Source organism: Gymnodraco acuticeps, unplaced genomic scaffold, assembly GCF_902827175.1.
Source record: "Gymnodraco acuticeps unplaced genomic scaffold, fGymAcu1.1, whole genome shotgun sequence".
NCBI classification, from domain to species: Eukaryota; Metazoa; Chordata; class Actinopteri; order Perciformes; family Bathydraconidae; genus Gymnodraco; species Gymnodraco acuticeps.
This window is the reverse complement of record NW_022992206.1, coordinates 3201279-3213456: the sequence shown is the minus strand read 5'-3', so window position 1 is coordinate 3213456 and position 12178 is coordinate 3201279. Positions and strand designations below refer to the sequence as shown.

At 44.0% G+C, this 12178-nt stretch overlaps 1 protein-coding gene across 1 annotated transcript; it reads right to left on the bottom strand.

Annotated features, from left to right (window-relative positions):
- Window positions 1-4547: 4547 nt before the first annotated feature.
- Window positions 4548-8314, bottom strand: LOC117539556 (elastase-1-like). Its single transcript, XM_034205759.1, has 8 exons — window positions 8275-8314; window positions 8081-8184; window positions 7152-7252; window positions 6840-6965; window positions 6263-6399; window positions 5949-6091; window positions 4910-5059; window positions 4548-4675 (listed from the first exon to the last, which is right to left on the bottom strand). The coding sequence occupies exons 1-8, from the start codon at window positions 8312-8314 to the stop codon at window positions 4664-4666; spliced, it is 813 nt and encodes a 270-aa protein (XP_034061650.1). The 3' UTR covers window positions 4548-4663.
- Window positions 8315-12178: the final 3864 nt, after the last annotated feature.

Sequence of the window (12178 nt, the reverse complement as noted above, 5' to 3'; positions counted from 1 at the left end):
AATGATAAGAAAAAAGGTTGAGAGAGTAAGAGAGTAGGTATGAAGGAAGAAAGACAGTTTTTAAAAGTTGGTGTTGATATTATCCGTGTTTGCACTGACTCTTTAGGGATAGCAATGTTGGTCTGCTGATCAGACTGAAGTATTTACAGCAATAGATGTATTGCCATGGGTATTTTTTGTCCCCAAAGGATGAATTTTAATTATTTTAAAAGTCCCCTGACTTTCTTTCTATTGACATATTTGATGTTGAGTGAAATGTCCCAACAATTATTGGATGAAATTGTCATGAAGCCCTCCCCAGGATGACTTTAACAACTTATAAGGAACCCTTTTAGTGTTGATCTTTTTGAATGGAGTTGCTGATGTTGCGTGCTGGTAATGAACATGTTTGACTATTTGCACATGAAGAATACAAAAGAAACTTCAGTTTTTCGACATAATTGAAGACATCCAATTACTTGCCAAATACCTTCCAATGGGATTACCAAACAGGTAATCAACTAGCAATATTCCAAATACTCAACCCAAATTGTTTCAGTTCTTTCTGATGGTTCATAATAATTTGCCATCCTGACAGAAGTGCTTATTTACTCGTCTAACGGGGTGTGTGTTCAGTGATTTTATGAGGACAAAGTGTGGACAGTTGACAGGATGTCCAGCTATAGTAGGAGTGACTTCAGGAGACCCATGAGTCAAACAATGTGAACAAATAATTCCTTCACATAAAGTTTGACACTGTTAGGAATAATTTTCTCCGCAGTAACCCTGACAGGTTTTTATTACAAGAACATGATTAATCAAGCAAAAAATAATAGATGGGTCGTAATGAGTTGTTTCTCATTATAGCCGGGAACATAACCTTCGCACAGAGATATTAGAGATGACCTTTTGATTTAGTCCCATCAGCTGCAATGTTGTTAGCTATTATTTGTGCTGATTAACTCGGTAATTATTTTCAGAGTCTTCACTGTATATCTCAAAGTGATGTGGTGAAATTATTAATGATCTAAAGAGCCATTGTGTTGTTAGAAAGTAGCTCATCAGGATGAACAGGCCACGTCCCTTTGCCTCCAGCTTCTGCTTTTCAAGTCCCCAGCTGAACGTAATTAGGACACCCGGGGGAGGCGGAGCCAGGGGCGGACCTGGTGTGTCTGTGCAGCAGGGAGACAGAGAGACAAACAGGAGGGGAGCACGTATCTTCTGCTTTTCAAGCAGTGTAACAGTGTAACTCTAAATCAGGGGTGCCCAACCAGTCGACCGCGATCGACCGGTCGATCGCGGGGAGATTCCCAGTCGATCGCGAGATGTGTCTAAAAATAGAACAACAATATTCTGTTTTATCGTTAATGTCCTATAACATAATCTTCCCGTGCCAGAATAATGCACTTGAACGCACCAAAGCTTTGTGATTGGCCGGCGTGACCCCATGTGTGGGGGCGTGGCTGGTGGGCAGTGGGCATTATTTCGCTGACTTTGTCCGTGTCAAAACTAAAAGGAGTGACAGTCCGCACACACACAAGACCGTAATTATGGCAGAAGCAAAAAAGCCCAAAATATATAATTTTCACTCCGAGTGGGAGGATGATTATTTTTGTATCTATTCCAATTCAAAGTCTATCTGTCTCATCTGCAATGCGAGCGTGGCTTTGTCGAAGAAGGGTAATTTAGGAGCGACATTTCAAAACAGTGCACAAACGCTACGAGACGGAATTCCCTCCTAATTCTGCCCTACGCTCCAAAAGGGGAGGGGCCTGAAAGGACAGCTAAATGCACAGTAGTCCATTTTCACCAGGCCCAACAACAAGAGCAAGGCTGCTGCCAGAGCATCTTATCGTGTCAGTCACGTTCTTGCGAAACACATGAAGTCTTTCAAAGATGGCGAAGTTGTGAAAGAAGCATTCCTGGAGGCTGCCGACGCGCTTTTTGGGGACAGTAAAAATAACAGTAGCATTTCAATAGGTTTTTGATATAATAAAAACTCAAGTTAGATACTGTTATTAATCAGCTGTAAGTTTTAGTTTGTCTGAACGTATTCATTATAATTATTGTACAAAATGGTATAAGAATGCAAACTTAAATTGATTATATCAATTCAGGTTAAGAAACTAGTGTTGCTTGCATCCTATTTTAAAAGGCATTTATTTTTATACTCTACTAAAATTCAACAAAAAAAGGGTTTGATTCTATTAATTTTGTCTTTTTTATTGCACTGTTGCAGCAGATTCCTGTGTAGCTTCAGATCTGAGTTGTCTTATTAGTAAGCCTCATTTATACTTTTGTAGCAACACTATTTTTATATAATGACAAAGAAAGGGTTCAGAGTCTTTTCTTTTCTTCCTGTGTCATATGTGGCAGCACTGTTCAATGTTTCTTGAAAACATTACCCACTGTAGTGACGTGTGAATAAACTCCAACTCTGTATCAACAACACTGTTGTGTAACTTCAGTTAAATACTTGTATGTGTGTAGATTAGAAAGAGGTAAGATAAAGGATCTGCATTATTTTATGGAGTATTAATCGTACGAAGGTCAGTTTTATACAAGTAGAAGTGTGTATTCACCTGGTAGTAGGCTGTCAGTAATGGCTACGTCTCTCTATTTGGACTGGTAGATCTCGGCAGACTGGCAACTTTAAAAGTAGCTCTCGGTTCAAAAAAGGTTGGGCACCCCTGCTCTAAATAAAGTCTTCTCTCTATATATTTTAATGTTGACAGTTGTTTAAAGTAAGTTTGAACATTTACTCAAGTTATATTTTGAGGTACAATACTTAACTTGATTACTATTTTAAACGTCTTACGTTGGACACCTGTTTCCCTCAAAGGATATTACAAGTTAGAATTTTCTCTTACTCATCAGTCATGCAGTGTGTGTTCCATTTAGATACAAATGACACCAGATGTCTGCGGTAGATTCAGCGGGACAGGCATTTTCTGCAGCATGTCAAGCCTTTATCACTATACCGTATGGCCACGCTGCTGCAGAGACATATCAGCATTTGTTCTCATTTAATATGGCACTGGGTACGACATGAGAATCAGAAAATACCTGATCCATGTTTCCCTTACAAGTAAACGTGCTCTAGTGATCGTCATGCAACTACCTTAAATATTTGAAAACCCTAAAGGAGTTTTTAAACTGACACAAAATAAATCTATATTTTATGGGGGATCCATCCACAGAGAATATTACCCTCCTAAAACTTTGGTTTGGGAAGGATATGGATATAAATGTTGACTTTAATAACCACAGAGATGTCAGACTAAACCTCAACCATAAGTGTCATGTGGTTTTTCAAACATTGTATCATGAAGGTCACATTGGAAATACTGAGTTAGTGCCCGATTGTGATTTTAGGATTTTGACTTAGAGTTTATCTCCAATAGGGCAAATTGTCTAAGTATACAGATATAATGTAAGTGTCATATTTATTTGCTTGGGGTTTTCTGTTATCTTGTTTATTTACATGCACGTTTTTATCTTATATGGGATCATGTTGTGCTCCTCTTCCCCCTTTTGATGTTTTCATCTATATTCTAGCTCATCTTTTCTGACAGCTCTCTCCTCCCTCTGAGACTGGTGCAGATTGATATATTTTTTAACCATAGGTGGAAACATATCTATTGTTTACGGAGCCAAGGGGATTTTACTAGGTTTTGATTTGGAGCTGATTTGACAAACAGGTTCACACATTTAAAGAATATTTTTTAGGGCATCCATCTTAGAGGCTGCATATATTCTGAATGCGCTTCTATGAGTTTCTGGTAGGAATCCCGAATAAAGCACACTCATAAGAATACACTGCATTAGAGCTAAAGGTGTACATTTTAATATTTCCATCCTTGTGGCCCTCTTATATATAAGATATCATTGTTTGCAGTAAGCATATCTGAAATATTGATGTCAGTTAGAGATGTGTGTATGATTTTCAATTATTTCAAAGAACCTAATTCACACTATTATAATTTAATAATCTCAAATTATTGTTTGGGTCCACATAACACGTTAGTATGAAGATGCTGTAGCTCAGCTTATTATTTTGTTATGTTGTTGATTGTAAGAATATGATGATAAACACATCTGTGCAATTATGAATTATATATATACAAGGGTTTTTAATAGTTTGCTTTCTAAGACTTATTCCTTTTACAAAATGTTGTTAAATGTTAAGTTTAATTTGATTGTATTTTCACAGTTAATGTTATACTTTGTTTCGAGCCTTTTCCGTGTTGCACAACTGCTTAGTTGTTAACAGGGTAATGTGTCTTTATTAACTTGTTAAATGAGCCATGTTGGAATTTATCACAGTCTGTTTACCCTTGGCAATAAAAAACGTTTCTAAAGAATGTCAACTGCTCCAATGAAAGCAGTATATAATTATCCCTATTTGCGACAGTTTAACTGGTTTGGAATTAAATTGAGTATCCAAATGTCTTCTCACACAAACTTCCGGACATGAAAAATGACTCATTGACGCTGCTATCTGAATAGATCTTCTGCCTCTAAATTATACTTCAACTCAACTTTGCTCTTATAAATCTTTATATGCACCACAACAAATGAAGCGAGCAAAATGCACACTATATGACATTGAATACGGATGGAGTCGTGCAGACAAAGATGAATCCGGAGTGAGCTCTCGTCTCCATGGAGATCGTTCTCCATCTCAACCCATGATCTGGCAAAGCAAGGACAAATGAATCATGTGATTATCCATAATAATCCACGTAAGATGCTGCACACATAGATATACTTGTAAGGATGAATGAATGTATAAAAAAAGACTTATAAATACTACAGGTACTGCATAAAGTGGACATATAAACAAAGTACTGTAACTTAAATGATGTGTAACTAACATTGAGATGTTTTTATTTAAATATAGATTAATATGTTAGTGTTAAATACTGACCCCGTTCATCCAGCCGATGTAAGCAGAGACACGGGTGAAGACGGTGGGCTTCTTGGTGGCGTTGCAGCCAGAGGAAGACACAAAGCTGGTCACACCGTGGACAACCCAGTTTCCGTTGACGCTGCAGTTCAGGGGGCCGCCGGAATCACCCTGGAGTCAGATTAAAAACACCACAGACAAACCTCAGCAGCGAAATCCATAACCTTTTTTGCAGAGCTTGAAGAAAACACCCCATTTTACAATGCACTCAACTCGGTGGAGCTTGTTTCTCATATCCCCTCCTGATCTACAGCAGCCTCAAACAAGTTTTGGCACAGCATGAACTTGCAATACTTTGACACTGTGCAGCTTAAGCACTAGCCCGGATCATTCTAACTGATTTATGCCCCTGCTGATGCAGCAAGTAATCCCACAAGTCATCCAAAATCTCTTCTTTGACAGGAAGGGGTCAGGCTACACTCAGTGGGGGACGTTGAAATGCACTTTGCCACATAGGAGGGGGACTGAATTCTGACACGTTCTTTTCAGTGTTCTGGTGAAAAAAGATGTAAAAAGTATTTTGTGTCTCTTGAGGAATCTGCCTAAAGTGTGATCAATTGTACAGACTCAAAGCTAAATTAGACACCCCTGGCATAACACACCCAAATCTACGACTGACCTGCTGACTGGCTGGGCAATGTCGACACCAGGTTTTTTACAAGGAAGAAGACTGAATAAAAATATAAAAGCTAACATCTTTCCAAATTGTTCATCGTGGCTAACCAATGACTGATAGTGTGCAAAGGAATGGCCGCGTGGTACTTGCTGCACATGCATCAAGAACTCAGTTTGATTCACGGACCGTTTGCTCCATGTCTTTGCAGTGCCTATACTCTCTTTCACCAGATTCCCATTCCTTAACTCTATCCACATCCGGTATCAATTTTTTATTTTAAAATTGACATTATAATAGGAGTGCACATCATAGTGAAGTATTCTAATAAAATAAATACTGAATGCAAGGGCATACCCAGCCCTGTCTAAGACCTCGTAGGCTTACCTGGCAACCAGATTCCCTTCCACCTCCGGCACAAACCATGGAGTCCTTCACGGTGCTGCCCCACCACCCGTAGCCGGAGCAGGTCCTGTGGTCAAGACTGGGCAGGTAGGCCTGCTTCAGCTGGGCAGACAGCTGACCTCCAGCTGAGGAGAAACACATCTGTTGTCACAACCCTGATAATGCCTAAAATAGCATTACATCTACACTAATATACATCTCTTTTAAAAGCGATGTAATTTACAGATGTCTTTCTTACTGTGTTTAAGTGCCAAACTTGTTTATATCATGCACTTGTGTCATTGTGTCCCACTCACTCGCGGTGCGACCCCATCCGGAGATGTAGCAGGGGTTTTTGTTGGGCAGGACCTGACCGAAGGGAGGCAGGGTGCCGAGCTGGACGTTGTTGTTGAGAGAAGCTTCGGTGGACAGACGCAGGAGAGCGATGTCCCACCTGAGGGTCAAACCAGCGTGTCCACAAGTCAAGGAGTTAAACATATTTTCTCCTTAATGTAATGGTTTTGTTTCAGAAAAGGATATTTAAATTTCAAGATGTGATTGTTATGTTGAGGGGTGCAACTCAAATTCTTTTCATTTTTGATTAATCTGCAGGTTATTCTCTCAATTATTTTATGACTTAATTTGATGATTACAGTTATCAAACACCAGAGGTCATGACTTTGAGTTTAAAAGTCAGGATTTTTAATTTTTTAATTTTGTAAATATTACAATTTTATGTCCACATAATGTAGCTAGTATATCCAACATTACACGGTAGAAAAAAATCCATGTGACACTATTTGTTACTTTAATAGGTTTATACGTTTTTTAATATGCACTGTACATATCAGAATGTGATATGTTTAGGTCACATCATGAGTTATAGACACTAACCCTCCAGCAACGTTGTTGGAGTTCCAGTTAGGGTGGATGTGGACACGGCTCACGCTCATGTACTGCTCAGAGCCCTCATGGGAGTTGATGTTGTGATCTCCAAGAACAACACGCCAATCCCTGTAACTGTGGACGTACAGAACGTTAATATTTGAATGGCTGAAAAGAACCCAAAGTTCCCAGTCTAATTTCAACCCAAAATGTTAGGCTATTCACTTTAAGAAATATTCAGCACTGTGAGAACACACAACCTGCTACTTCAATCCTATATCTGTTATTTTTATGCTCAGCAGCTTTTCTGGAATCTCCCACCTGTCCACACAGTGAGCAGCGGTCATCACCCATCCTCTCTTGATCAGGGTTCCTCCACAGGTGTGGCGGTAGCTGCTACCAGATTTGAACTGAAGAGAGATCTAAAAAAAGTGACAAGAGAGAGCATTACAACTACAAGAAGGTGAACTATCCAGATTAGCAATGTGCTTCTTGGCAGCGTTCCCAACACTGAAAATGCTTTAAGGCATTCACAAGTCTTAAAAGCACCAGAGGAACTTTGTGAATGTGTTTATGCAAAACATATTGTGCTGATTTATTTTACATTTGAAATCTGGCTATAAAACTGGTGAAAAAAGTGAAATACATTTACTGAAATACTAAACTTATTTTTAAATAATAAGTTACTGAATTTGCATGCAAAACATAGTATGACCAAACTTATAAATAAGATGTAATTGTATAAAAATCCTTGCAATCCAAAACAGGTATTATTAAACAAAAATATTAGTATATTTTCTTAACAGCTATAGTTACTTGTTTTTGTATATATGTATGAAACATATGATCAACTTGACAATTAAATTGTATGCATTATTAGGGATCAGAGGTATTACAATTCAACTGTTTTTAGTTTTGCGGATTCTTAGACATGTTCATGTAGGAGTTCATAATAGAGGTGTCCCACAACAAAAATAAATAAGATAAAATACTATTCATTCCTTTTAACTTGTGAGCATAAGATAAAACAAATACATATAGCGTATCTTCTCTAAGGACCTGGAAGAAGGCAAAATGCTTATTGAGACCAGAATGTTTTTACATTGTGGTTGAGTCTACTTTCACCACAGAAAAAAAAGGAAGAAAAAGGTTAAAAACATGATTGTCTTTTGATCTTTTTTTAATATATATTAGTATATGACAGTCAAACTGTTTTTTTTTTTTAACAGGAACACAAAAGTTAAGGGTACCTGCCAGGGCCAGGAGTTGGGTCTGGCCACCTCGCCTCCCACAACTCTCTCCTCGACGCTGTCATCCTCCAGATACCTGGGCTCTGGTCTACGCTCAGCCAGCACTGAACAAAGCAGAGACACAGGAAGCGTTACAGTCAGACACCAACGAGTGTGTGCAGAATGTCAAAGAAGAAGAAACAGGCACTTCTTACCCAGGGCTGCGAGGGAGGTAAACAAAAGGAACTTAAGCATGTCTGCGGTCTCCTGAAACCTTTTGCACAGGTGACTTCTGCACCCTACTCTTTTATACCATGTGGCCCCATCTACTGATAGTACATGTGTGTGTGTGTGTGTGTGTGTATCCAACTGTGTCAGTCTCACAGTTATCACTACTAAGAATAGCTCACTCAGGGACATACATTTGTCCACTCTTTTGAGAGTTTGTTCAGCTCATGTCAGCTATGAGATTGCCGTTTACTGTATGTTTCTGTCAGTGTTTCCATTATTTAACCTTCACGTCACTCCACTTCTGAGGTTGTTACTCTAGCTTTCCGTCTTTAAAATAATCAACTTCAAAATACTACTGTTGGTTTATAAAGAACTGAATGGTTTAGGGCTAAAATACACTTATAATCTTCTGATTTGGATACATTATGAACAATCCAGACGTCTTGGGTCAACAGGTTAATGCCAGCCTTCAAAACTTAACATGGAGAAGCAGCGTTCAGTTTTCATGCACCATACATTTGGAACAAACTCACAGAAAACTGCAAGCCAGTTGCAACTTTCACTTCTTTTAAATCAAGGCTTTTCTGTTTCACGCTGCTTTCTACTAAATAAAACAGCGTGGTACCTTTTATAATTGTATTTTATAGGCCTACCCTATTTTCTTCATTTTTTTGTCTTTCTAATGACTGCTTTACAATTACATCTTACAATTTGGTCCTATTGCCCAGGCGTTGATGTTTTTTATGTAGGATAATGGCTTATTGTTGAAATGTGCTCTAACTAAACTTAAATTGCCTTGTTTTTTTGTTTACGTTGTAGTGCCGTGAAAAGAGAGTCGGAGGCGGTGTATTAAGAATGGAGTTCCAATCTTTATTATCCATTAATATCAGAGAGGTTAACACATGCACTGCTCTGCCTGATGAGCTAGCAGGAATGGCAGCTAAAGCTACAGGTGTTCTCCACTAAAGGGTCCGTGTGGCAACACAATAAGCAAGGTGAATTATGTCCAATAACGTGTCACCACACAAGCCCCCCCAGAATTCACACATAAACAAAATCAGCATGGCGGGGAGGAACGACACGACGACCCCCACGACTCCTGAGCACGGGAGTCGGAAAAGTGACTTCCGCCTGTGCGGCCCCCGGAAGGGGAGGGACCGGAACAACAGGTCTTAAATCCGTGACAGGGGACGAGGCCGGGGGACGGCCCCATCGCGGCCCCGTCGCGGAGGTCGAGCCAGCACCACAGGCTGGTCCAAGTCCAGGTGAGCAGCCTTCACCCGGTCCACCGAGACGTGCTCGGCCTTGCCACCCAGGTCGACCACCAGGTGCTTGTCCCCGTGCTCCAAAACCCGGAAAGGCCCATCATAAGGGGGCTGCAGGGGGCCTCTGTGCGCATCGTGCCGGATGAACACGTGCTCCGCCGAGCGGAGCTCTGCGGGAACCTAGGACACCTGAGTACCGTGCTGAGTAGTAGGGATCGGAGCAAAGGCCTCAGCGGCGTCCTGCAGGAAAGCCCTCTGGGCCGACGCCGACCAGGGAGCCGATGCGTTAGGGAGGAAATCCCTTGGCACTCTCAACGGCTGCCCGTAGACCATCTCAGCCGTAGAGCACTGCAGGTCTTCTTTAGGCGCAGTCCTCAGGCCCAGCATCACCCAGGGCAGCTTGTCGACCCAATTCCCGTCCTTAAGGCCGGCTTTGAGGGCCGCCTTCATGAAGCGATGGAAGCGCTCGCAGAGGCCGTTAGCCTGAGGGTGGTAAGCGGTAGTCCTGTGCAGCTTAACCCCCAAACCGCCTGCCACGGCGTTCCAGAGTTCGGACGTGAACTGAGAGCCCCTGTCTGAGGAAATGTCCGACGGGGTGCCAAAACGACACACCCACGTTGCAATGAAGGCCCGGGCAACGTCCGCGGCCGACGTCGAAACGAGCGGGACCGCCTCCGGCCAACGGGTCGTCCTGTCCACCATGGTGAGGAGGTAGGAAAAGCCCTGAGAGGAGGGCAATGGACCAACCAGGTCGATGTTGACGTGGTCAAACCTCCTCTCAGGCACCAGGAAACGCTCCAAAGGGGCCTTCGTGTGGCGGTGCACCTTAGCGCGCTGACAAGCCACGCACTCACCAGCCACGCACTCACCAGCCCAAGTCCTCACTTTTTCAGCCCATGCCAGACGAACTTCGCGGCCACCAAGCGCACCGAAGGCTTAACGCCGGGGTGTGACAGTCCGTGCACTGCCTCGAACACAGAGCGCCTCCAGCTGGCGGGAACGACTGGCCGCGACAGGCCTGTGGAGACGTCACACAGGAGGGTAACGCCTGCGTCGCCGAACACCACGTCCTCCAAGCGCAGCCCCCCGCCCTCCACCTTCAGAGCCTGGACACCGGGGTCTGTGACCTGGTCCGCCGCCATGCGAGTATAATCCAGGCCCAACTGGATGGCTCCGATGACGACTCTGGAGAGGCAATCTGCAACCAGGTTCGACTTGCCAGCCACGTGCTTAATGTCTGTGGTGAACTCAGAGATGTAGGAAAGCTGCCGCTGCTGACGTGCCGACCAAGGCTCCGCCACTTTAGACATGGCAAAAGTGAGTGGCTTGTGGTCGACAAACGCCGTAAACTCCCGGCCTTCCAGCATGAAACGGAAGTGCCGCACGGCCAAATAAAGAGCTCACGGTAAAAAAAAAAAAAGCGCCCTCCACCCACTGCTCGTGCACCGCGCCGACCGCGTAGTCCGACGCGTCCGTGGTGATGGAGATGGGAGCCGTAGATGATGGGTGTGTCAGCAAAGCCGCCTGAGCCGACGCGGTCTTGACCTCAGCAAAAGCGACGTCCGCCTCTGTCGTCCAGTCGATCGCCTGGACGGGGGCCTTGCCCTTCAATGCTTCATACAGCGGCCGCATGATGTGTGCGGCCCGGGCGATGAAACGGTGGTAGAAGGTCACCATCCCCAGAAACTCACGGAGCGACCGGGCTGTGAGCGGGCGAGGAAAAGCCGCAACAGCCTCCACGTTCGCCGGCAGAGGTGCCGCACCGCTCTTGGTGACGCGGTGCCCCAGGAAATCAATGTCAGACACCCCGAACTGGCACTTTGCAGGATTGATGATTAATCCATGTTCGTTGAGCCGAGTGAAAAGGGCTCGGAGGTGGGACAGGTGCTCCTGCACTGAAGCGCTGGCGACGAGTATGTCGTCGAGGTAGACAAACACAAACGGCAGGTCCCGCAGCACCGAATCCATCAGGCGCTGGAACGTCTGAGCAGCATTCTTGAGTCCAAAAGGCATCCGCAGGAACTCAAAAAGTCCAAAAGGCGTTATCACTGCTGTCTTGGGAATGTCCAGAGGGTGCATGGGCACCTGGTGGTATCCACGCACCAGGTCCACCTTGGAAAACACCCCTGTACCGGCCAGCTGCGCCGAAAAGTCCTGAATGTGCGGCACTGGCGTAGTGGCGTCGTTGAGTCGGCGGTAATCCCCGCACGGGCGGAACCCGCCGTTCGGTTTGGGGACGACGTGCAGGGGGGAAGCCCAAGGACTGTCGGAGCGGCGGACAATGCCCAGGCACTCCATGGTTGCGAACTCCGCCCTCGCCAGCTTAGAAGGGTTCAACCGCCGGGCCCTGGCGTAGACAGGAGGCCCCTCGGTAGTGACGTGGTGCCACGCCATGCTTAGTGGTAAGCGCAGAGAAGGTGGGCAGCAACAGGTCTGGAAACTCGGCCAACAGTCTGAGAAACGTGTCTGCCCCCGACAGCGAGCCCGACAGCCCGTCATATGCTGCGCTGCCAAGTGTGCACACGAGGGAAGAAAACGTTAAGGCATCAACCAAATGCCTATTCTTAACGTCCACTAAGTCCATGAGCACACAAAAAATCCGCTCCGAGGAGGGGAAAAGAAA

Coding starts and splice junctions, on each gene's coding strand:
- LOC117539556 (XM_034205759.1), bottom strand. CDS start 8,314: ATGCTTAAGTTCCTTTTGTTTACCTCCCTCGCAGCCCTGG. Junction 8,185..8,274: donor TACCTCCCTCGCAGCCCTGG/GTAAGAAGTGCC, acceptor TGCTTTGTTCAG/TGCTGGCTGAGCGTAGACCA. Junction 5,060..5,948: donor GAAGGGAATCTGGTTGCCAG/GTAAGCCTACGA, acceptor ATCTGACTCCAG/GGTGATTCCGGCGGCCCCCT.